At 36.3% G+C, this 27,197-nt stretch overlaps 1 protein-coding gene across 3 annotated transcripts in view; it reads right to left on the reverse strand.

Moving 5' to 3' along the window:
- The window catches only part of IL1RAPL1 (interleukin 1 receptor accessory protein like 1), a 1,387,436-nt gene that overhangs the window by 36,605 nt on the left and 1,323,634 nt on the right, over window positions 1–27,197 (reverse strand). For all 3 annotated transcript variants that reach the window (XM_007991337.3, XM_037986574.2, XM_073013828.1), the window contains 2 exons: window positions 5,471–5,603; window positions 2,962–3,107 (listed from right to left, as the gene is read on the reverse strand). In XM_007991337.3, coding sequence (XP_007989528.3) covers window positions 2,962–3,107; window positions 5,471–5,603 — 279 coding nt within the window. The remainder of the gene's footprint in view (window positions 1–2,961; window positions 3,108–5,470; window positions 5,604–27,197) is intronic.

The following is a 27,197-nucleotide window of genomic DNA, read 5'->3' on the forward strand; positions in this document are numbered from 1 at the left end:
TAACTTTGGCAAAGGAATGTCCTGGAAGGTTTACCTGTCAGAAGCAATGACAGCTTGTGGTGTACAAGATCAGTATTCAACAAATGTTTGAACATGTCTCTCTAGGGAGGTTTTAAAAGGGAAGACTGTGAAGGCTTATAAGTTAAGGAATTTATGAGTAAATGGCAGAAAAATACAATTAATAGTGAAAGCTCCCAGTTCCTTATCTAAGCCTTAGTATTCTGAGTAATATAGCAACCCACCTGATAATTACACCATTGCTAGCATGACAGACATTTGACTTTTTAGAGACTCCATGATCAAAGACCCAAACCTATCATTTCATATATGCTGTGTGCTGTTCTCCTCAACCTGGCAGGGCTGGTGAAGTTCAGGTCATGTCATATGTGAACGAAAGTCTTTTTTTTTTCCCCTCAAGATTGGTGGGATAGATCATTCCACATAATCATGAGTCCCTCAAGAGCAGGAAATTGCATCCATTGGTGTCTTTGTGAATTGATGACTCGTTTGCTGCAGCTCCCTTAAAAGGAAGGCATACATTCACTTTAAGAGGGACTTTTGGAGTACATGTCTTGGAAGGACTTTTTTTTTGGCTTGTTAATGCTTTTATTTCTTAAGAATATATTGCTGTTTGTATAAATGCATATTTGAAAAACATACTAAAAGACTTAAGTATTGAAGAATACTCTAACATTGACCACATTTTTTTCATGTTTAGGAAATCAAATATTACCGGAAAAAAAATTTCAAGTAATTTTCTTGATTCTTCATGTATTTTTCTAGAAATGGAAGGTTTCATGGCTTTCGGCAACTTATCCTTAAGCTATGTATGCTAAAAATAGCCTGGAGGTTTTTTGACCCCTTCTTGCCTGTGTGCCTCTCTGTAAAAACAGAGCTTTAGTAGCTTTATCCTTAGATACAATTTATTTTTCTTCCCTTCTCCTTTGATTCCTACTTAACTGTCACCCTTCCTTTGCCCTCCCAAAAAATATGTTGTCCAAGTCAACCCATTTTTATGTGCTCTATATCTTCTCTTCCCTAACTCCATTTTTGAGGAATAATTCAAACTGTTTAATTAAAGCACATTCAAGAGAGTGAACAAAAGGGTGAAAGTATTTCGCTAATAAAAATGAAGAATGAGTAAAAGAAGCTAAAGAGGCTGAATCTGGTGAAGTAAAAGTTCGGAGACTCATGGTAACTGTCATCAAACATTTGAAGGGCTGTCTTGGGGAAGAGTGATTAAAAGTACAGAACTAGGGCCACTGGATAGACAGACAATGACACTGAAATGCTTTCTAACAGATTTTTTCTAAAGACAAAATGGACTTCCTTGAGAGGGAATGTGATCCAGTATAAGCTGATAGATCACTTCAGAAGATGTTATGGCAGGATAAGAAGTTCAATTACACAACACTTAAGTTGCTTTTAACTATGAGAAGCTATTTCTGTACTTGTATATGTATGATATTTCTACTAAAATCCCTTCCTTGATTGGCTATATACTATAGAAAGACAATCATATTGCTAGCTGCTGCACACCTTTCCCCTTGACTCACATCCCTAAAAAGTAGACTATTTTAATATCATAGTCACCTTGACAACAGAGATGTCTATTTTAATAGCATTCAGTAATATTATTCAAAGGGAATCTATTGCCCAATAAAGTAGGGGGAACAGCCTTCAATGTTCTCTTTCTTTTCAAACCTCAAAGCGTCTAGGATTAAACATGGGCTTTGAAATTAAAAAATCATTGTAAATTTGCTGAGTAAGAGAACATCAAGAGTGCTTGTTCCAAAAAGTAGAAAGTTTTAACTTAGCATAATGTAGCAAAACATATTTTTCTCTTGTAATATACATAAATAATTTTACTAACAGGAATGACTCACATTTTACAGTTATCTATTTCAAACAATTCAATATACATTTAAATGCATTTAACCCTATGCAAAAGGTGATGGGGTGATGTAGAGGCAGAGTTAGCACAATAGACATTGCACTCAATCACAGCCTATCTTACTTAAAAATGCATTATTATTCCTCATGGGAGAATATCGTACATATCAAAGTTATCCAAGGCAGAAACAACATGTCAAAAAATACTGCAGTGGGGAATTCAGCAGACAGTTCTTACACTAAAGGAGCAACCTTCCCATAAGAAACACAATCTTTGACTTAAAACCATTTAGTTGTTGTTGTTGTTGTTGTTTTTTAAAGAAACTAGTATCTATTTCTTTTCTTTTTCTTTTTCTTTTTTTTTTTTTTTGGACAGGGTCTCCCTTTGTCACCCAGTCTGGAGTGCAATGGCGCCATCTCCCGATCTCCGCTAACTGCAACATCCACCTCCCAGGCTCAAGTGATTCTCCTGCCTCAGCCTCCCAAGTAGCTGGGATTACAGGTTCGCACTACTACTGCCAGCTAATTTTTATATTTTTAGTAGAGACAGGGTTTCACAATGTTGGCCAGGCTGCTCCTGAACTCCTGTGATCCACCTGCCTTGCCCTCCCACAGTGCTGGGATCACAGGTGTGAGCTACTGTACCCGGTCCCTAATATCTATTTGTAATAATAATAAATAGCATTTAATGACTTTCCTTGTATAGGCTCTGTCAAGCCCTTCACATTTTTTGTCTTATTTTATTCTTACAATACACTGAAGAGTTGATACTATTATTTTCCCCATTCTATATATCAGAAAACTAAAGCTTAGGGAAGTTAAATATTTTTCCCAAAGTTATACAGTTGGTATTAAAGAAGAGCAAGGAATCCAAATTTGATTTTAGAGATTGAGTTACTCACCCATCTACTGTGCTGTTTGCCTTCGTAGCTCTAATGCAAATATGATTATTTTATTTAGGAGAACTTTGTGGAGAAAAACGAAATTGAATTTGTTTCTTGGTTCCCAATGATTTCTTCTCTCACCATACATTCAGTTGACCACTCAAGCTTAGAAGGTTACACTCACCTCGTTTATGAAGGAGAACACTGGCGTGTCGACGTCCATTTCCATTTTCAACATAACAGGAGTAATTTCCCAAGTCACCTTCTTCCACAGAGTCCACAATTAATGAGATGGAAACTTCCTGTTCCCCGAGATGCTCCTTCAGAATTCTAAAATATAAAGCGACAAAACAAAACAAAAATCCACACAAACAGACACATACACAAACAAGAAAGAAAGGTAGATAAATCCAAATCTGATGTAAAAATACCTACGAAATCTGTGCTTCAAATTTGACTATGAATTAATGCTATGTTAATTAAATTATATCCTGCCCTTTTCTTCTTCACTTATAATTAGGAAGCTTGTCTTTGTAGATGTTAATGAAGTTGCAGTTAATTATCTCCCTTAGCAGGACAATCACACTGTCATAATAAAGAGGTGAGAAAGACCTTGAAGAGAAAGTTTACAATTTGCTTTCCCTTTAAGAACAAATATTATGTAAGTTGAGATAAAAATTCTAATGTCTCAGGCTGAAGGCCTAATTACATGTCAGGTTAATTTTTTAAAAAAGAAAGAAAAGAAAATTTCTGAGCTATTTTGACATTTCAGTTGAAATTTTCAGTCTGACTTCTGTTAATGATACTAACAAATTGCCTGTTTTTGAAGAAATGCAAAATTATAAACCCATAGACTAAAAGTTCTGGTAAAGTACTTAACTCTGACATTTAATATTCATGGTAAATGCTCACTAACCTCGTTGTCATCTCTGTTCAACATTTTTAAATGCAGAATTAAAGTAAACTACCTTTCTAGAAACTTCCCTGAACACACACAAAGCCAGAGGGGGCAAAAGTTAGGAGGTTAATTGTCCTTCATTTATTTTAGCATTTCACAGACCATGGGTAAAAGATAAGAGTGAAGTTTTAAATACGAAAAACAGCAGAGAAATGTTTCAGTACATATTAGACAATTGTCCATTTAGCCTTCTGGAATCCCACTGGGGCATTCCAGAGTACAATATTCTTATGTATTTGTTGCCAGAAAGAAGGTCCCAATAGAAATAACCTTATGTGACAGTTTCATATGTTTTTTTTTCTATTGAAAATCATTTTCTCTTTTACCTTTGATAAAGTTTTAAAAGTCTTGACATTTATAATGGGGGACCATGATTTAAATGTTTGTATTGACCCAGAAGATGCAATCTTTAGATGGGAGGATGTTTAGAAGTAATCATCATTTTGATGTAGTTGTAACTTATTATTATTAATGTTCTTGCATACTTACATTATGATTAAAAATAAGTATCCATGCCCAAGCATAATTATAGTCAGCATTGAATATATTTACACTTAAATGAATAAATAAGTAAACACATTTAACAAAAAAGGGGCTTAGGCATTATGCCTTCAAGTATTTTCATGTTATCATTTCCACTATACAAATATTTCTACCTTAAAGTCAGACTAAGAAAGGTGATAAAAACATTTTGTGTATCCGTATCACTACCATCAACAGCTTCTATTCCACTTGCTGGCTCAAATATGCAACAATTCATAAAAGGAAATGATAGAGATTGTGTTTGCTTGAGTCCTTGTACCTTGTTAATGTTTCCTGTGAGTTGTTTTTTTTTTTTTTTTTTTTTTTTTGAGATAGTTTCGCTCGTGTCACCCAGGCTGCAGTACAATGTTACGATCTCCGATCACTGCAACCTCCATCTCCCAGGTTCAGGCAATTCTCCTGCCTCAGCCTCCCAAGTAGCTGGGACTACAGGTGGCCCGCCACCATGCCTGGCTAATTTTGTATTTTTAGTAGAGACGGGGTTCGCCATGTTGGCCAGGCTGGTCTCGAACTCCTGACCTCAGGTGATCCGCCCACCTTGGCCTCCCAATGAACATTTTTTTTTTAAAAGGTACACTGTACAAAAAGTACACTAACACATTTTCTATATTTTATGGTATTTTGATCTCACAGTATATATATATATATATATATATATATATTTTTTTAAGACAGAGTCTCACTCTGTTGTTCAGGCTGGAGTGCAGTGCCAGAATCTTGGTTCACTGCAGCCTCTGCCTCCCGGGTTCAAGTGATTCTCATGCCTCAGCCTCCCGAGTAGCCGGGATGATAGGCACACACCACCATGCCTGGCTAATTTTTGTATTTTTAGTAGAGACAACGTTTCTCCGTGTTGGCCAGGCTACTCTCAAACTCTTGGCCTCAAGCAATCCACCCAATTTGACCTCCCAAAGTGCTGGGATTATAGGCAAGAGCCACCACGCCCAGCCACACTCAGTATATGGCTTAATGAAACAATCCTCGTTATTTTTCTTAAATTCTTTGCAAATGACATTCATGTTTTGCAATTCTATAGTAAGTCTCTTACCAGTGTTTTCCTTCTTTATCATTAAATATTTTTATTATGATAATAGTAAAACAACAAGAAAAAACCCTTTCAGTTTACTTTCTATTCACTAACGGAGTAAATGTTAATCTTGACTGTACGAGTTAAAAGAAAAAAAAAAATTACCTAATGTCACTTTCCCAAACTCGATTTTCATCCAGATCTTCAATAAACTTTTCTCCTTTCATCCAGTAAATTAAAGGACTGACATCTCCGCTGTACCCAAAGAAAGCTCTGCAGGTTAGATTAGCAGAGTCACCTGCAGAGAGAAGTGATGGAAAAGTGTTATCAAACTATTTGTTCACACTCATTTTAGGCAAACTGACAGGTAACATTTTGATCACTTTTCATTGATTTAATAAAATATCTTTCTAAAAGAATAATTTTTCCGGGATTTTCAATCTTTGTCACATTGATAGAATGTGTGCTTTCGACAACATGGCTTGTTTAATGGAATGTGAGTTACTTATAAAATTTCCAAGAGGATTAGTTATTGTATAGAACATTTTTCCTATTTGGTTCGCCTGATGTTTTCTCATGATTAGCTTGAGGTCATGAATGATTGCGAAGGATACCACAGAGCTGATATGCCTTTCTCGAAGCATGATATCGCAGGGTACATAATGTTGCTAATTATAAGATTTTATAGGGCAGATAGAAGGTGTTTCTCAGTCTTGAATGTGGGAAATAGAAAATCTTTGGCTGCAAAGACAAAGGAACCATAAATCCGAGATCCTAAGAGAATGCTATTAAAATATTTTTAATTCATAAAGAAAACATTTGAATTAAAGAAGTTAACACATACTCAAGTAGAAAAACAAACAAAAATAATCATGATAATAAATATTTGGGATTTTCATTACAGGTAAAATCGATTATACTACTGTGAAGATTAGTTTATTTCAATATGCTACTTAGAATGTTTTAATGGTGAATACAGATTGGTCAATTCTTTAATAAGGTAAATTGAAGTCTCTGTCTAAAAGGTGGAAATAAATTTAATGCCTGTAGAAAGTAAAGTTTATTTCTGGTTATTTTATGCCACTTTACAAGCACCTGGCTTACTCAAGCTTCAGTCAGCATTAGAGAACTGAAATATTCCAGTAGATAGTAGTTTTAAGATCTTGCTACCACTAAATGGAACCAGAAATTGAGGGATAAGATGGGGTCTTATAAGTCTGGATTGGGGCAAAGGAACTCTCAGGGATTGGCACCACGTGAGGGGCTGAAAATGAAAAAGCAACACCTTTGCTGGTATTTGAAGTAAGCAAACTCTCAATTTGTGGTAGCCATAGATACTTAAGAATATTACCAGAGGGCCCTGAGAACTCTGTGATCCTAAGGACCAAGGAAGGAGGTTTCTTAAAAGAGTACTGGAAGCCTCAGAGCTAAGCTATGAGTTGATAGTATATATTTCTTGAAATTTTGCTTATGAAAGACTCTACAGTACAAACACAGAGAAAAGCAGAATGCACTTACATGTACTCTTTCTAAACTAGGGCATGAGTATCTGCAACTTAATTCTACAAGTTATACAAGGACAACATTTTTATAGGATAAAATTAATCATAGTCTCTTAATTATGTTCATTGTTTAAGAATACTTCATGAAAATTATCGCTCTTCTAATATTTCTAATATGGCATGACATAGCCTTCTCTATTTTAGCTTATGTCTGCATGTTCTCTAAGAGATTCCTCACAGACTTGGATTCCCCCGCTCTGGCCCCCCCGAGAGACGGAGTCTTCCTCTGTCACCCAGGTTGGAATGCAGTGGTGCGATCTTAGCTCACTGCAACCTCTGCCTCCCGGGTTTAAGCAATTCTCCTGCTCAGCCTCTGGAGTAGCTGGGATTACAGGCGCACGCCACCATGCCCGACTAATATTTTTGTATTTTTAGTAGAGACGGGGTTTCGCCATGTTGGCCAGGCTGGTCTCGAACTCCTGACCTTGTAATCTGCCCACCTTGGCCTCCCAAAGAGCTAGGATTACAGGCATGAGCCACCACGCCCGGCCGGATTTTTTATGTAATAGTCATCACTGATAACCAGATAACGCAAGTCCAGAAAATATCTACAAACTTTTAAGAGGCAAACTGAGGCTCCAAGGAGGTTTCTTTATTATTAATCTTTGTACAGAAACATTTTAGTATAAAATTCCCTCTCCTTTAGAGAATATTTACATTACAAAATGAATAAATGCCATTTCCACTGATTGAAAAATCAATTGCATATTTCTACGGCAAGTGTCAACCAACATTACAAAACAACTTCAAATCAAATATTGTTTGTCTTTACATTTTTATAAGAGCGCTTTTTTTTTTTTCACCAGGACTATCTGTTACAGTGCCAAGGTAGTCACGCATTCAACAATAAGTCTTTAAAAATTACCTAGTATGCTGATTAACATTATATGCTAACGGAATCAAGATGTGTTACAGTTTAAAAATGTATGTATCCATAATTTACACCATCTGTCTTTCAGAACACCAAGTTTAAGTTTTTAGGTGGGACTTAATGCCTGGAACTCATAAATAGAACTCTCCAGGTATTGCCTAATTTTCCATTACAATTTTAGTAAATATGAGACCTCATAAATAACGAATAAGGAATCTGACAATCCTTAGCAGGGAGGCCAATTGACCTCCTCATTGGGACCTGAATTACTGTCTCATATCACCCTCCTTTCTTTCCCACATCAACTGTGAAATTCAGTTTTGTTCACATTTTTTTTCATCATTTTATAATTATTCATTTCTTTTGCCTGCAGGCTTTGTGCTGCCACACCTAAAAAATGGCTCCTGCACCCATGTAAGAAGCAATTTGCTTTCTCAGCCATCTTGGTTCACCTGTTCTTTGACTACCCCACCCTGCCTGGGGCTCCAGTACTGAGTACATCTACAGTCCTACGAGGACACCTAGGAGAACTCTAACCAGTCTTGAGATGGGCTTGCTGTGGGTCAGACAGTGAAATTCAAGGAAGGAATAGAAGAGGGTGGAGAGAAGAACAGAAAAACACTCTGGACAGAGAGGAAAGAGCATGAGTGAGAAAAAGCCTGGGGACTTCGGGGAAAATAAAATAATTTTGAAGGGGCTGAAGCTAAAGTGTAGACGAGGGGCAAGTAGAGGGAATATTAGGGGAAGAATAGAGCCGTGATGACGCAAGGGCAGGAGCAGCGCTGTTCTACGTATGGCATGTGGAAAATCTGAGACTGCCATTTCAGGGCAATGGAAAGTTGAGGAAAGGTTTCAAATAGGAGACTGACGCTATCACATCTCTATTCTAAAGAGATCAATCTTACTGTATTTTCAAACCTGAGATTGGCTCAGACAGAATCAAGGATTGAGAATACTACAATACTCTGAGATCACATAAGGAATAAGCACTGCAAAGATCAGATTATTTCCGCATAATTTCTTAAGGTGATAAAGCCTAGGTGGTAGCAGTAACTACAGAACACTCTGCTTTTTTTCAATGTGATAATACGGAACCTTTTAAAGCAGACATTAAGTAGGAAGCCTGTTAAGGCAGAAAATATATAATATATATGTAATATAATTATATATATACATTCTCTCTCTATATATAGATCAATATATATATATATCAATCACTGGGTCACCCACACAGAAAGAGAGGGAGATCTGGAAACTGCCAGTTGCTTCTCAATACAGGCAGAAGAAAAAGTCAATTTGAGCAGTGCTTTGTTCTGTGAAGAGGCTTTTCAGTGGTTTCTGTGCGGCTAAGCAAAGTTACCACTTCCCTTCTTATGCATTGCTCTGCTCACAGCCTAGACACTAGGAGTTCAATGGAGTCAATCCTGAGAACAGGCCAGGTGAGGTCAAGTTCACACCTGAGTCTCTAACCAGGGGCCTAACTGTTGTGGAGAAAAGCTGGATTCACCAGGTACTATTTATTTGGAAAAAGTGATTGATCACACCTGTTTCAGAGAGCTGTCACGTTGGAATCCAACTGCGTATTACCTTGTGTTTGAAAGTGGGAAAGAAGGACTATTATCCCTTCCTGTGAGTCTGAGTAAGAACCAGGAGTTGATAGAAATTCATGGGGCAGGGTGGAGCACAGGAATAAGTGATGTATGTCCACGGAATAAGGGCAAATAAGGATTAAAAAGGACAAATAGTAGTTATGAAAGTAATAAATGATGGGACTGCGTTTGCACCTTGGGCCAATGAACTAGGACATGCCAATTACACAACAGGTTTTTATCATCTGAATTTTGGGAGTCACCCATTCATATTCCATTTTATAGTCTCATGCTTTTATTTAAGACTATATTCTTTGCTTTAAATTCTCATTTTCACCTAATACACATTTCATCCATTAAATCCAATTCAAATGGCACTTCTTCCAAAATGCAGGCCTGCATTTTCAAAAAATACTCATTTAGGCCGGGCGCGGTGGCTCACGCCTGTAATCCCAGCACTTTGAGAGGCCAAGGTGGGTGGATCACAAGGTCAGGAGTTCGAGACCAATCTGGCCAATATGGTGAAACTCCATCTCTACTAAAAAGTACAAAAATTAGCCGGGCATGGTGGCAGGTGCCTGTAATCCCAGCTACTAGGGAGGCTGAAGCAGGAGAATAGCTTGAACCTGGGAGGCAGAGGTTGCAGAACATGCCACTGCACTCCAGCCTGGGAGACAGAGCGAGACTCCATCTCAAAAAAAAAAAAAAAAAAAAAATTGTCATTTACTTTTTCTTCCTCCTTCTCCTTTCTCCATAGACTTCAGAACATATCTCTGTTTTATCATAATATAGTCCTTTCAATATCTGTTTTGCTCACATATCTAGCCCAGCAACTTGACTATGCTTTCCCCAAAGGCAGAAATTATATCTTTATTTACCTTCGTATTACCAGGACCCATTACAGCATCTTGAATATATTAAGAACTCAATACATAATCTCAAATTAATGAATAACCTGCTTAATATCTTCTGAACTTTCATTTTACCTTGTTTCCCTGTTTTAAAGCTTCATTAATTAAAGGCTACATGTCTACATGTCTCCACAGGCCAAATTTATCATGTAAACTAGGCTTCACATTGCAAATACAGAGCCTCCTCATTCAGATATTATTTCAGTGGTATCATTCCATATCAGCTTGCAAAGGTCAGTTACCACATTTTCAGACATTCTGTGAGCAGGTTGTTAAGCACAGTTATTGAAAATTAAATTATAGAAATACAAATAAACAATATTAAAAAAATAGATACTCAAAACTTCCTAATTATTTTGCTACATTTTACCATTTATTCATTCATTCACCTTTTGAGATTGTTTACAACTATAGTATCTGTATGGTGGAAATACTACACAATAGTGTACTACTGCACATCTCTTCTCAACTATATGTTTAATGACATTATGTTGGTAGCTTGAAAAAGACCATGGGGGGAGTATTTACCCCATACATTGGCAAATGCTACAAATCAGGCTATGATTTATTGTTCTGTTGACTGACTGCACTTAAAACATGATAGGGAAAATGTTAATAACGCAGGTTAAATTAAAAGTGTGTCATGTCTATAGCTGCCATATTGGGAATAGCACAAACATCAAGAAAATATTCTCCCATTAAAATTTGATTCAGCAAAGACATCATTTACATCATTGATGAGTGGGTCAAGTTCTGACATGGTCAAGTTCAACATCCATTGTTTTATTAGCTAAGGTAAACAAAAAATATCAACTGTATGCATGACAGAACTACATTTAGAGAGCCAACTGTTAAACATTCACCAGATGCTACTGTCTATAAAATTGTTTTTTACATACATAGTATGCATATTTTAATAGCTTTATTGAGATACAATTCACATACCATGAATATGTACAATTCCATGGTTTTCTCTATATGCACAGAATTGTACAATCAGAACCAGAGTCAATTTTAGGACAATTTTAGGATCACCCCAAAAAGGAACCCTGAACCAATTGGCAGCCACTCCCCATTTTAGCCCTTAGCAACCACGTATCTACTTCTACTTTCTGTCTCTATGGACATCTGGTATAAATGGAGTCATACACTATGTTGCCTTTTATGTCTGGTTTCTTTTGCTTACTTTAATGTTTTCAAGGTTTCTTCGTGTTACAGCATGTATCAATAATACCCCATTGTGTGACTATATCCCATGTGCTGATTTTGTTTATCCATTCATCAGGTGATGAACATTTGGGTTGTTTCCACTTTTTGGCTATTGTGAATACTGCTGCTAAGTTTTTGTGTGGATCTATGTTTTCATTTTTCTTGGGTATATACCTACGAGTGATGCTGCTAGGCCGTAAGACAATCTTACATTTAAATATTTGAAGAAATAGCAAACCGGTTTACAAAGTGGCTGTGCCATTTTACATTCCCGCCAGCAATGTATGAGGGTTCCAGTTTCTCCACAGGCTTGTCAACACTTGTTAGTATCTGTTGCTTTGATTATAGCCATCCTAGTGAGAGTGAAGTAGGATCTCTTTGTGGTCCCTTACATTCATATTAAACCAAAATTTTATTATTAAATATAGCTATTTTGCTAATCACCAGTACTGCTCAAAATTACGAAAACATTATCAAGATAAAAAGGCTTCTTATTGGATTGTAGCATGTAATTGTCAACATCATACCTAAAATGCTTTTTATTTACCTACTTTTGTGTTATAAACATTATAATGAATTTATAAAATATATGATGATTATAAAATCAGACTATATTTTTACTTGGCAATTTTCAGGAACTAAATAAATTATTGGAGGCTTACTTTATTAGGAAATACTGAGAATATTTAATTCCAAATATTTAAAAGCAAACATATGTTAAACAAGAATATACAATGGGACTCACAGTATCATCTCATTTAAATTCAATAGAACTATGCCTACAAGCATTATTTTTTTTTTCACATTTTTACTTTCATTTCAGGGGTACATGTGCAGGTTTGTTATATAGATAAATTACATGTCACAGGGGTTTGGTGTACAGATTATTTCATCACCCAGGTTAGAAGCATGGTGTCTGGTAGGTAGTTTTTCCATCCTCACCCTCCTCTCACCCTCTACCCTCCACCCTCAAGTACACCTGTATTGTGTCCCCAGTGTTTAGCTTCCACTTATAAGTGAGAACATGTGGTATTTGGTTTTCTTTCCCTTCATTAGTTCATTTACAATAATGGTCTCTAGCTCCATCCATGTTGCTGATATCAGTCTTTCTGATGACTGCATAGTATTCCATGGTGTATATAGACCACATTTTCTTTATCTAGTCTACCACTGATGTGCATCTAGGTTGATTCCACGTCTGCTATTGTGAATAGTGCTGTAATGAACATATGCATGCATGTGTCTTTATGGTAAAAAATATATATATTCCTTTGGGTATATACCCAATAATGGGATGCTGGGTCCAATGGTAGCTCTAAGTTCTCTGAGAAATCATCAAACTGCTTTCCACAGTGGCTGAACTAATTTACATTCTCATCAGTAGTATATAAGTGTTCCCTTTTCTTCACAACCTTGCCAGCATCTGTTATGTTTTGACTTTTTAATAATAGTACTGAATCTTTACATTGTTTTGGGTAGTATGGTCATTTTAACAATATTGATTATTTTTATCTATGAGTGTAGAATGTTTTCCCATTTGTTTGTGTCATCACTGATTTCTTTCAGCAGTGTTTTGTAATTGTTGTTGTAGAGATCTTTCACCCTCCTGGCCAGCTGTATTTCTAGGCATTTTATTTTATTTTTTGTGGCTATTGTGAATGGGATTGCGTTCTTGATTTGTCACTTAGCTTGGATGTTGTTGGTATATAGAAATGTGCCTACTAGCATTCTTTTCAGTTTTTTTTTTTGTTTGTTTATTTGTTTGGAGACAGAGTCTCACTCTGTTGCTCAGGCTGGAGTGCAGTGAAACAATCACGGTTCACTGTAGCCTCAATCTCCCGAGCTCAAGCAATCCTCTCACCTCATCCTCTTGGGTCGCTGGAACTACAGGCATGTGTAACCATGCCTGGCTACTTTTTTGAGACAGGGTCTAGCTTTATCAACCAGGCTGGTGTGCCTAGCTAACTTTTTATTTTATTTTAAAATAGAGACAGGGTGTCCCTATGATGTCCAGGCTAGTCTCAAACTTCTGGGCTCAAGCAATCCTCCCACCTTGGCCTCCCAAAGTGCTGTGATTACAGGCATGAGGCACTGCACCTGGCTAGCATTATTTTCATATGATAATGTTTTTTAAGTTTTACTAATGCAATAGGACATAACAAAGCAATGAGATGTTTTAAAAACCTGATAAAAGAATTATTATTATTATTATTAAAGTTTATATGAGTATATCAACACAAAATATATACAACTGTTTAATGGAATATTGTTAAGCAGTTTAATTAGCTAATATCTGGAAAGTGCATAAAGATGAAAACTGCCAAATAAAGGCTTCATATATTGAACCAATTTCAATAAAAGCAGTTTGAAGATAACCTGATTGCATACTTACCCAATTAAAAAGCCCTATATTTCGACTTTTTAAAGTTATTTCAAATATTCAAATCTAAGACATATATTGTAATTACTTACTAGCAAAATTTTAAAATTTGCCCTTTTGATATAACATTCTTTTGTATTGGTATTCCAAAATATGAAATTCTGTATAGTTTGAGTTATTTTAAACAAAATATAATCATGTAAAAATAAGACTCGCTATCCTATAGATCAAATGGAGTCTATGTGGTAATTCTCAAAGGAGGGGCTACCCATTTTTTTCAATATACTTGGATAGAACTTTAGGTCCAGACAAAAATACCCTTAAGAAACTCAAAAGAGAATATGCAAAATAAAACCAAGAGAGAATGTGGGTCTTAAGAGCATAGATTCTAAAATTATTAAAAGCTTGCTTATATATATATTTTTGAAATGGGGTCTTGCTATATTACCCAGCCTAGTCTTAAACTCCTGGGCTCAAGCTATCTTCCCCTCTCCTGAGTAGCTGTGATTACAGGCACAAGGCTTGACATTTTAAAATGAAACACTATCTGCCTAATATGAAATCGTAAGAGCGTCTACCTCAGCCTATTGCGACCCTGCAGCAATAAATAATTGATGAAGGCAATTCAGAAGAAAGCCAGTTTTCCTTAGTGGGGTAAGATTGTAAATCTAGCAAATTTGAGGGTTGTTTTTAAAACTACATGCTTTGTAGCAATTTAATGTACTTATAGTTTAGCTATAGTTAATGTGATTTAAACATTTTTAATCTTATTCTCTAAGAGACACTGATTTTTATCAGAGTTTTGCCAGCCTTAAGAAGAAAACTCTGTAGTTAGTTATGGTCTATGATATTTAGAAATAATTATCATCTATGGTTTCTACAGTTACGAATCAGAAAATGGAAGAGATCCTATTTATACTAGCAATAAACAAACAATTAAACAAATCCATTCCCATGTTACATTTGAGATGTAATGCTAATGCTAACAAAAGTCCAATAAGATGTAGAAGTCAACAAAATAATTCCATATTTATTTAGAAATTTAAGTAGGTGAAAATTGTCACCAACTATCCTAAAGAAGTGCAATGATGATAGATCTGGACATTATGTTGTTGGTCTAAAAAAAGAGCAAAATATATTTTAAAACAATTATAAAAAAAAAAAATCATGTTTGTCCTGCAGGCAGTGATACAGCTCTTTGAAATCAATTGTAGTGCTCAGAAATGGTACCAGATTTAACTCCGGGCAATGAGTTATCAGAATTGCATTATGGTCTGAAAACAAAAATCAGTTTCACATAATATAGCAAAATAAATGTGGGATTTATTAGAGTTAAATATTACTATGAAACAAATATACTATATAGGAGAAAGTATATATTTTATACATATGTGAAGGAAAAATAATTTCTTAAAATTGAAGTCTAGAAATAACAAAAAAGTTCAAGATTGAAAGATTTAAATTTATAATTAGTAAAAGTCAGTAGAATGAAAAGTGATACAAGGAAAAAACAACAGAATGATTATAGATTTTTATTTTTTGTGTTTATTTAATATGTGTCTGGGTATGCTTTCAATTAACAAGGAAAAATAATTTAAAAATTCACTTAGCATAGTATCTAGAATGGACATTAATAAATTGATAGATAGACATTCCAGATATTCAAGTTGAAAATAATTAGTGCTAGATTGTGATAGGAACTTTAGGGAAAGTTATTACTAGCAATTACTAATGCTACCATTAACCTTGCTTTTTCTTGCGTATTTCCACTAACTTTCATACCAGTTTTTATTTTATACTCCCATATATTCTACAATGTCATTTAGCTTAGAGTCATACGGCTTAGATGTTACATTTTTTTCTTGTTTACTCAAGTCAGTGAGTCCCAAATTTATTGTCAAAAAATTTACCTCCAACCCCCACCAGATTTAGATTCAGCAAGTCAAGTCTGGAGAGTTCCAGGGATTTGAATTTTTAACAAGCACCCTCAGGTGATTTTTCATGCAAGTGGTTACAGTTAACTGTCCAGAACAATTTGTTTTTACTTTGGAATTTGTTTAAAGTGCAACTGGGGCTCAGAAAAGCAACAAAATTGAAAAATATTAGGGCAGGTCCTGTAAGCAGGAAGCAAGGACAGGGAGGCTGGAGAAGAGGAAAGAGAAAGAGGGTTCATAATAATGGCAGTTGTGGGTAGAGAAGTAGCTGGTGTAGACAAGAAAGTAGGATATACGACTGGGTCACTGACAACGCAACCAAGCTACAGAAATATATATATATATTTACAAAGTTATGTAGAAAAAAATTATCTTTCATTGGAAAACTACTCATTGGTCTATGGCACACCCTTCCAGATTATTGGATTCTGGCTTTTTTACTGTCTCTGAACTATATTTTGACTCTGTAAAATGTAGGACACTGATAGGGGTATAAATTTTCTCCTGTCTGATAGTGATGTAATTGACTCACCTCTCCTACCCCCCCATAACCTGAGGAAAAAACAATTTTGTCTCCGTTTACAATTCATCTCAACATTTCTTTAATCTGTGTGAATCTGCTGCTTTGATATTTCCTTTGAACTGGTCATAACATCTGCTTGGTCCTTTCATATCACATGAGCAAAAAGTTTTTTTAACATGTATTCATTCTTCCATCTGTGTGAGAGTCACAACTATACATGTTTCTGAAAGTTATCTATAAAAAGGAATATAATATTTGCATTATTGCTTTTCACTACCATTAAAATAAGCAATGTTTATACACACTTATATGGCTCTGACATTTGTTGGATTACTGAAGGATTTAATGAAAACTCTCCTTATCACCCTTTTTTTCGAATATAAGAATCAGCAACAAGCAATGGGGAAAGGATTCCCTGTTTAATAAATGGTATTGGGAAAACTGGGTAGCCATATGCAGAAAACTGAAACTGGAACCCTTCCTTATACCTTATACAAAAATCAACTCAAGATGGATTAAAGACTTAAATGTAAAACCCAAAACCATAAAAACTCTAGAAGAAAACCTAGGCAATACCATTCAGGACATAGGCATGGGCAAACACTTCATGACTAAAACACCAAAGCAATTGCAAAAAAAGCCAAAATTGACAAATGGGATCTAATAAAGCTAAAGAGCTTCTGCACAGCAAAAGAAACTAGCATTAGAGTGACCAGAAAACCTACAGAATGGGAGAAAGTTCAATCTACCCATCTGACAAAGGGCTAATATCCAGAATCTACAAAGAACTTAAACAAATTTACAAGAAGAAAAAAAAAAAAAAAACAACCATATCAAAAAGTGGGCAAAGGATATGAACAGGCACTTCTCAAAAGAAGACATTTATGCAGTCAACAAACATATGAAAAAAAGCTCATTATCACTGATCATTAGAGAAATGCAAATCAAAACCACAATGAGATACCATCTCATGCCAGTCAGAATGGCGAGTATTAAAAAGTCAGGAAACAGTAGATGCTGGCGAGGCTGTGGAGAAATAGGAATGCTTTCACACTGTTGGTGGGAGTATACATTAGTTCAACCATTGTGGAAGACAGTGTGGCAATTCCTCAAGGATCTAGAACCAGAAATACCATTTAACCCAGCAATCGCATTACTGGGTATATACCCAAAGGATTATAAATCATTCTACTATAAAGGCACATGCATACATATGTTTATTGCAGCACTATTTACAATAGCTAAGACTTGGAACCAATACAAATGGCCATCAATGATAGACTGGATAAAGAAAATGTATCACATATACACCATGGAATACTATGCAGCCATAAAAAAGAATGAGATCATGTCCTTTGCAGGGACATGGATGAAGCTGGAAGCCATCATCCTCAGCAAATTAACACAGGAACAGAAAACCAAACACTGCATGTTCTCACTGATAAGTGGGAGTTGAACAATGAGAACACATGGACACAGGGAGGGGAACACCACAAACCAAACACTGCATGTTCTCACTGATAAGTGGGAGTTGAACAATGAGAACACATGGACACAGGGAGGGGAACACCACACACTGGGGCCTGTAGCGGGGTGGGGGACAAAGGGAGGGAGAGCATTAGGACAAACACCTAATGCATGCGGGGCTTAAAACCTAGATGATGGGTTGATAGGTGCAGCAAACCACCATGGCACATGTATACCTATGTAACAAACCTGTACATTCTGCACATGTATCCCAGAACGTAAAGTAAAATAAAAAATTAAAATTAAAAAAAGACAAAGAGAATCAGCAATAAAATTTTTATCTTTATTTAAGTCCAAGCTATTTAGCTTGTTATCAAGAGCAACTATCGTTCTTTTCTTTCAGTCTCTAATTTGCTGTAACAAGCGATTTCTGATAAGGCAATTCTAGTGTGTGATTCAGAGAGCCAACCACCACAGCTCTTCTGTACCCTCTTCCACTTAGATATTGAAAAAGCTCCTCCACCTCTCATCTCTGATACACGAGTGATAGAGCTAAGACTGTTTACCACATTTAACCAGAAATACAGGAAATTAGCATTAGAATTCGACAAGTTAAGGAGAAGAGAAACCTTTATTTAATTTGTCTCTCAATTTTGTTTCTTTGCTTTCCTTCAAATAATAAAAGAAACAAATTTAAGCTATGGCCTAGGGATCTGCCCACATCAAATATATCAGTCAGCCAGGGCTGTAGTCCTGAAGATAATGGTATTCTTGCTGCCTCAACTTGATATCTGTAAAAGCCACAGTAAATTGCACTAAATGCTTCTGCCTCCTTTTTGGCAGAAAGGTGCACAGTCAGCTCAATCTCACCAGGTTCGGAAGGAAGCACTCTAAAATTGATCATAAAAAATCATTTGCTATCTAAAATGAGAACAATGCTTGTCACACTGCAGCCTTTCAACTAGGCCACGATTTGAGGGGTCTTAGAGGAAAAACAATACTTTTTCCCTTCAACCAGTAGATTCCAATCAGCTAAGCAGAGCACACTTCTAACTGGGTATCATATAGCCATTTCTAAAACTACGAGATCAGAGTCTCTCTCCACTAGAGGACACTCTCTAGCTTATTGAAAAATAAAAAAGCTCTCTTTTTTTAATTAAAAAGAAAATTCTCCTCTAATTAAAAAGCATCAACATCCAGACATTTTACTCTTTGCAATTAGGAAATAGTGAGCATTTTGTTCTTAAGTAAGATGTTGAATAGTAGGGGGATTTTAATTTCATTTGCACCATTAATCATGTATATTAAAATTACTCTACGGTCATGGTAAAGATAAATGTTTTGCCAAAGACTCACCATTTAAGCTAAAAGCCAAGTGGTTTACAAAACATATTTATCTTTTGTCATTAGTTACACTGAATGGTTCTTCTTCTAGAAAGCTTTATTCAGAAATGAAAAAAGAGAAGAATTTCTCTCTCTGTCTCTCTCTCTCTCTCTCTCACACACACACACACACACACACACACACACACACACACGGAGACAAATGAAGTTTCTTGGAACTTCATTAAGACGTTTTACCTAAATAAGTACTAGGACCTACGGCAGATAATAGTTGCCAATATCAAAGCACACATAGTTCTTTGGCAATCAGAGATTTATTTAAGAATTCTAAAAGACAGGAAAAGTAATGAAAGGGGTACGTTATATTAAGCTCATCGTTGAGGATGTGATTGCTGCAAGATATAACAACATCTGCTCAAATTTCAAGGAGACAAAATCACAAGAGGAAAACAAGGTATGAATTTTAAATTTGCTAACCATAATTCAGCTGTAGTGTCAGATTTCTTTATGAAAATAGATTTTATACTACATTACTATAGATTTTTGTAGCTTTTAGGAACAAAGCAACTCAATTGTTTGATCAATAGATTATAAGATAATTTAAGTAACAACAAATAACTTGGAGTTAATTAAGTTAATATACATTTATAGTACCCATGGTGAGTGCACACTTATTGTTAGCAATTATTATTATTATTAGTAGTATATTACCATTATGGGACAAACTTTACTGTAAGTGATGATATATAGTATATATATATCAAGTTAGGCCAAAATATGCCTTTCAGGAATCAGAGGGCTGCACAGTGAACTTGGAATAAGCTGCTGGGGAATTTCCCATAGTAATAAAATGAAGAGAGGCAGTAGCAAGGCTCCTTTAGAATAGAGAGGAAATCTTATGCACTTGAAGGAAAAGGGCCTGAAAAATGGGAATATTATTACCACATTGTGCTGGGTAGTAAAAAGATTCTTGTAAGGGCTCAGATTTTAGGTCTTGATGGCTGTTTTCTACCTGCATGAAACAAAAGTTCATGGTGTCTAGAACAATCGGTGGACACCAGCCAGAAGAGGGGGTGTCCCTCTTAACATCAAACATCTGTTAACACCCAGTTGCACTTGACGACCTCACACCCGGGAAGGTGTGATGTTGCACCTGAGTGTTGAGAAGATGGGTCTTAGATAAATGATGCGTGAAAATGATGACTATACAGTAGAAATTATTCACCTGCCAGGAAACTGATTTGTTCTAAAAGGCTACTCAGAAACTCCTGGTGATGATGAAGGGCAGAAAGTACAGCCATTGTTACCCTTGAGTTGAGTGGATGCAAGAAGTATCTCGTGATTTGCTCTCTCACAAAAACATCAGATCTGCTTATAATTTTACTCATTTAGAAGGCTTTTCAAGTCATCCACAAAGTGAACATTTTTTGTAATGCAGATTTTTTGGGTTTTAATACAGAGGTCTTTTTATCCTCAAATATTTGTGATTATATCTTGATAAGGCACATCCTTTATTTCTGCTCTTCTAATTACATAGTCACTGTTCCAAATCCTTTCTTGATTTCTTTAACTCTTACAGTGCTTTCTCATCTTTCCAGAGCCCCACACATTTAAAGCAAATTATTGCACTTTTAGCCTCCAAGTATATTTAAATCAGCCATTACAAATGCATAAAGGAAGCATGTATCTGTGGTCATTACTCAGTAAATTCTTTAGACCTGAGTATGATAAGCAGTTGAAACAAAAAAGAAAGGAAAAATATGGGGGGAAAATTGGAATATGAAAAGGAGGAGCAAGACAGAAAGAAAAATGAAAGGAGGAGGAAAGTAAAGAATATTAGTGGTGGTGAAAGTGAAATACCCCTAGCAGTTTATTCAAATGTAAGTGACCATCACTGTTACATATAAGTTGTGATTCTCTTGAACAGACCCTGTCCATACACTGCCTTATCTTTTTTGTGCTTAATATGTCATCTCCAAACCCTGGCTGATACCTATAGAGGTAGAGACCACTAAATGTGTCCCAGTGTCTATTAGTCCTTTCTTCCTTTTAGTAGTATAGTCCGTAGAATTTTAGTTGAGCACATGGCTACCCAGTTATAGACCACATTTCTTAGCTTCTCTTGCAGCTAAATTTGGCGATATGCCTGAGACCGGGTCAACGAGATGTATGAAGAAGTGACGTGTGCAATTTCCTGGTCATTTCCTTTATGATAAAGCCGCATGCCCTGGAGTTTATTTTTCCCTTTCCTGCAGACTGGAAAGCAGATCTATCAGTGAACTGGCTTTTACCAGAAATACGAGGAAAAGATGGGGAGCAACAACATATAAGGGACTTGAGTCCCTGAATGACTTAATTCAACGGAATCACCTGACTGGTCTGGGGCTAGCTATTGGTTTATTTATCGAGAGAAATATACTTCAATTTGATCAAAGACATTACATTTTGGGATGTCCTTGTTACCCAGCTTAGCCTGTATCCATCAGTGCCTCTAGAATCCACTTTTTCCACCTTGTCTCACAGGTCATAGTGTGGTAGAATAAAATCATGGCCATATACCCACTAATTTGATCCATTTAGTGATGAAGACAAAAACCACATTTATCTCCTGCCAATCCCCTAATACTTTCCCATAATATTCATGTTCAAAGTGCAGAAACAGAAAAATATGAATTAGAATGAGTTTCCTTTTAAGAAAGAACTTTGCTTAATTAGAGAAAAGCTAGAAACCATTTACTAAGATCTTGGTTTATTCAGGGGTAATATAGTAAATAGTATCTGTTCTAAAACACATATAACAGCTTGTGACTTAGAATGATTTGTTTTGCTGGTTTTCACGTGGATAGGTTGGGCCAAAATGAAAGGTTCAATTCAAATTGAATTTTGTGATTCGCTGTACATTTTAATGAGTTATTCTCTCTAAACTTTCTTGACACTCGAGGTCTTATGCACAAAGCCTGCTTTTCTTATGTTTTTAATAATATAAATGACAATCATTAGATGTATTAGTTTTCAAAGCTAATGAAATATTTTTAGGAAGTTTTATAAGCTTATAACATGACAAGTGTAGGAAATCATGATAGCTAATGCATGTTGTTTATTATTTAAGATGTAAATGAACATTCAGTGAACTCACTGTTTTGTGTTTTCTCCTTTTCTGCCTAGAAGGATTTTTGTTAGTCACCATTATATTAGAAGTACTCAGTGTAACTGCTTGTTTTTCAGGCAGAAGTTTGCTCTACTTGTCTGCTCTCCATAGTGGCTCAGTAAAATGCTTCTGACAGCTTTTGAGCCTAAAATATACCACGAAGCCTGGCTTCTTTGTCCACATTTGATAGAGGGAGACATAGCAGTTTGAACTGCCACGGAAGCAGTTTGAACAATTGAAGTTCAAAATGAGAGGGAATTTTCTGTGCTGAGTTAATCAGGAAAAGTTTCAGAAGTTGGTAGCATTCACAGATACTTTCAGTGCTTAAAAAATTCACTGTTGGCTGGGTGTGGTGGCTCACGCCTATAATCCCAGTGCTTTGGGAGGTTGAGGTGGGCGGATCACTTGAGGTCGGGAGTTCGAGACGAACCTGGCCAACATGGTGAAACCCCATCTCTACTAAAAATACAAAAATTAGCCAGGTGTGGTGGCGGGCGCATGTAATCCCAGCTACTTGGGAGGCTGAGGCGAGAAAATCGTTTGAACCCAGAAGGCAGAGGTTGCAGTGAGCCGAGATCATGCCACTGCATTCCAGCCTGGGCAACAGAGCGAGAGTCCGTCTCAAAAAAAAAAGACAAAAAAAATTCACTGTTATTCTCATTTCTGTGACCAAAGCTATGTCTCTCAGGGTTCTTTTCATTCTTGAGGAAGACTTGTTATTTCTCTTTGCAACCTGTATCTCTTGTCTCAGTCCATTCTAATATTGGTGTCTTTAAAATCACTTGAGACTAATCCCAGTATTCTGACTTTATTCCCTATTCTGATCATGAAACTAAAGGCTCAGTAGATTTTTAAATTATTGCTTACAAGTATTTGTATTGTCTCTAAACATGTGATCTCTTGAGAAGCTCTCTCAAGTCTATGACCAAAGCTATGTTTCTCAAAGTTCTTTTCATTCTTGAGGAAGACTTGCTATTTCTCTTTGCAACCTGTATCTCCTGTCTCAGTCCATTCTAATATTGGTGTCTTTAAAATCAGTCAAAACTAATCCCGGTATTCTGACTTTGATCCCCCATTCTGATCATGAAACTAAAATCTCAGTAGATTTTTATTATTATTATTATTGCTTAAAAGTATTTGTATTGTCTCTAAACGTGTGATCTCTTGAGAAGCTCTGACAACCCTCAATATTCTTTCTTTCCTTTTGGAGTTCCCAATCTGACTTTCTATGCCTTTATCCTCCCTCATGGTGTTACCTTTACTCCTGGCCTGTATACCTAAGCAGTATCTCATTAAAACACACACACGTGTACACACACACCCCTTAATACTAAGACAGACTGATTACTCTTCTGTGAGCTTTTAGGAAGTTTTTCACTTGGTTTTTAATCACAACTGCCTCATGCAAGGCTTATAAGGCACTGATCTAGTTTATAGTCCTCAAGATTTCTTCAATAAAACAGATTGTCAAGGAGCATTTCAGACTTGCCAGCATCTAATAAAGGTTATCACTTGAGAGCATCTTTACTACTTTCTTACCTAAAGAAAGTGTATCATTTTCTGAAGTCCATTTTCTGACTATCACTCTTATTCTTTATGGCAGTGATATTTAATTTATTTTTTTAATACTACAACTCTCTAAGTGGGAAGTTGTGGAAGTCAATTAAAATAACTGTCTTCTTGTCTTTAGGAAAATGACCACTTTGTATATTTCATTGCATAAAGATGAATACTTTCCCTAAAATACTTATGGAATCATTCACATTATTGGTATTCTATCTATAGTTATATGAATAAACTTGCCTTTTCCCCAACACTTGACTGTTATGGGGAATGCCCTTTAGTATATTTAATCTATATAAGTATATCTAACTCTTTTCCAGGAAACTTCCACACAGTCCAAGATAGAGGAAGGAGTAAAGCCATTTGTTCAGTTCTGGATGATGTTTCCTATCGTTAACTCCTTGGTGCTAACTGTTGGAATTCCTCACATTGAAAGGTCGATGGCAGGTGTTGCTGATAGGATGTGCATTCTGAATCAAACACGATCTTGGATTAACGAAAATATTCCTCATTGATGTGGTCAACCTGGTCAATCTGATAGCTTACATTTGCCGTGACGATGCCCAACACATAGTAAAAATATAGTTATAGCAAATACTAAGACAAAATGAATAAAGTCAGTAAACATAACTACAATTCTTGTGAGCAGAACAGCAAATCATTTCAAAATTGCAACTGTGAAATGTCACTTAATTAGTATTTTTTATGCCACTATTTAGTCAAAAGATATGCTTCTTAACTTTCTTATCTGAAGTAGGAGAGAGCCTCTTAAGATTCCGTGGATGAAGCTTCAAAGCACTTGTGACATATCTCAGTTACTTCTTTGTTATCTTTTTTATATGAGTCTTTATTTTCCAACATTTAAATTTTTACAATTTAAAAATATTGCTTTCATAATTTAGGCAAAAGTAAACATACCGCCTTAAAATATCACCATATATTCTACTTCATGGTAGCACGGCAGATCGTGCACCATCTCCCTTCACTACCTACCTGTTTTCTCTAACAATCTGTAGTCACAGAAAAGGTCTTGGAGAAACACCTCTCCCTCAGTCAGGTTCAGGTCTGCGACTCTAAATATCCTTAGAAAAGTGCAGTTGTATAGATTATAGATTAGTGATCATCTCTGGGAGTACAGCATTAACGAGACATAAGCAAGCATTAGAAGAGACACCTTTCTCATCCATATTTAAAGACCGTGAGCTTCCCCAACACGAAAATTTTACATCAGTTTGGTTGAACTGGTGTTTGATTTTAAACTAGCGCCACCATTTCCATTGGCATCTTACTCCAGAAACAGGGATTTGGTACAGGATGAAGGTCCTGTCACTTGGTGGATAAGTTTTACAGGTTTACATAACAATAAATAAGGTTACATTCTATAGCTCTTTTAGTACAGCTAAAGAATAGTATGTATGTTCTCTTCTTTAAGCCAACACTGTAACTTCCATGTGTACAACTGTTCTCAGAACATTCTGAGAGATCATTTTATTCTCACTGTAATAATCAAGATCATTCATCTTAGAAAAATATTGCCTGAAAAAAATAGCAGAAACTGGTCATTTCCTTTTATTATTAAGAATGGTGGAAGTGGTAGAGAGGTAAATTAAATCAATTATTTCCTAATCCCCTTGTTCACAGGGATGGCAGCAATGCCCTTGGAACAACTGAGAGGATAAACAAGCTGATTCCATGGTCCCACCTTGATTTCTACATAACTTCCTTCACTTATCTACCAAGTGACAGGACCTTCATGAAGTACAATGATTACCCAGAACCCTTACTCAAGTAGCCCCCAAGGCTTGCCATCTCTGAGAGTACACATTGTGTTGGCTCTGTAATGTGCCAACTTGCTAGTTCAAACTACATTTACCAGAATTCCATTTTCTTGCATGTGTCCAGCTAGGGTAGGCTACATGATAAATTCTTCCACATTAGTTGGAGGATGTTAGGAAGGCGGTTGCCATTTTGCAATGTGTGTGTATGTACATGCATATGTGTATGCACATATGCACATTGCTGCTTGTATGCTGACTTGCCTCATTGATACGAAGCATCAGTTGGACCTGTGATTGCTCTCTTTCCCCCTGGATCTTCCTGCAGTGTCTCTGATTTCTGGGCCAGAGGTATGTGTGCTCGTTCTTACTGCCGAGGTCAGAGGCAACAAGAAATAACACAGGTTTCAGTCTATCCTAGTGGAATTCAAGCCTGCTTGTGATCTTCCCACCTGCCTGCCTGCCTGCGAACTTCAGGCCCTGATATTAGATGCAGAGACAGCTTTGTGGAGACTGCTTAGCCAGATCTATAATTGTGTAAACCGATTCTCTGTAAAATATGTTTATCTATCTATATGTATGTGTATACACACAAACTCCACACGTGCATACACCTAATAGGATACATATATAATACCCTGCTGCTCTACTTCTCTGGTTGAACCCTGACTGATACACATGTTATGCCAAAGTCATCACTGTCTTCTCCCCTGGTTAAGTGTCCCATTCTCTCAGTGGATTGTCTTCTGGGATTAGGAGGAAGATGATTTTGTTATTTCCCAGTTAAAGCCATTAACTTGTTATTTATAAAATATCATATACCAGGTGCTAAATAGTGAGGTCCCTTCTGACTTTATCTCCCAATCATTTCCCTAAACATACAGCACACTGAAAGTCATTTCCCATCTCACTAACTGCAATCTGACGTCCACTGATAGCATTCCACTAAAATTGATTCCCAGTTTGAATGGTTATGTCTTTATTTTACTAGATCTTTCTACATTCTTGGTATGGCTTACTCCTCCCTCATTTTGGAAGTCTTTCTCTGCTGGCTTTCTTACAACCACTTTCCAGCCTCTTTGAAAGGTACTCCCTCCATGCACCCAGGGAATGTTGGCTGTTTCGCTCATTAATCCTCTACGCACACTATTCATGCAAGAATGGGCTTATCTATATCAAACACTTTAATGACTTTACTACCCATATTTACTGACCTTCAAATCTAAGTCTTTGGCTTGGACCTGTGCCCTGCATGGACCTCTCCATTTGGATATCCCACAAGCATCTCACACTCAATATGTCAGCAATTTGATTAGTCATATTTCTCCCCAGATTGCTCAACCTTCTGATTTCCTATCTTGGTGAACAATATCTAGCATTCATTATGCACTCAATAAATGCTTATCAGAAAGTGAATGGATAAATATAAGCATGATTAGAAAACACATTTCTTCACTATTAAATACTGAGAGTAAATAATAGCAGCCCAATTCATATACAATAGATTTTTTTTTTTTTTTTTTGAGACCAAGTCTCGCTCCGTAGCTCAGGCTGCAGTGCAGTGGTGCAGTGGTGCAATCTTGCTCACTGCAACCTCCACCTCCAAGCAATTCTCC

Source organism: Chlorocebus sabaeus, chromosome X (assembly GCF_047675955.1).
Source record: "Chlorocebus sabaeus isolate Y175 chromosome X, mChlSab1.0.hap1, whole genome shotgun sequence".
NCBI classification, from domain to species: Eukaryota; Metazoa; Chordata; class Mammalia; order Primates; family Cercopithecidae; genus Chlorocebus; species Chlorocebus sabaeus.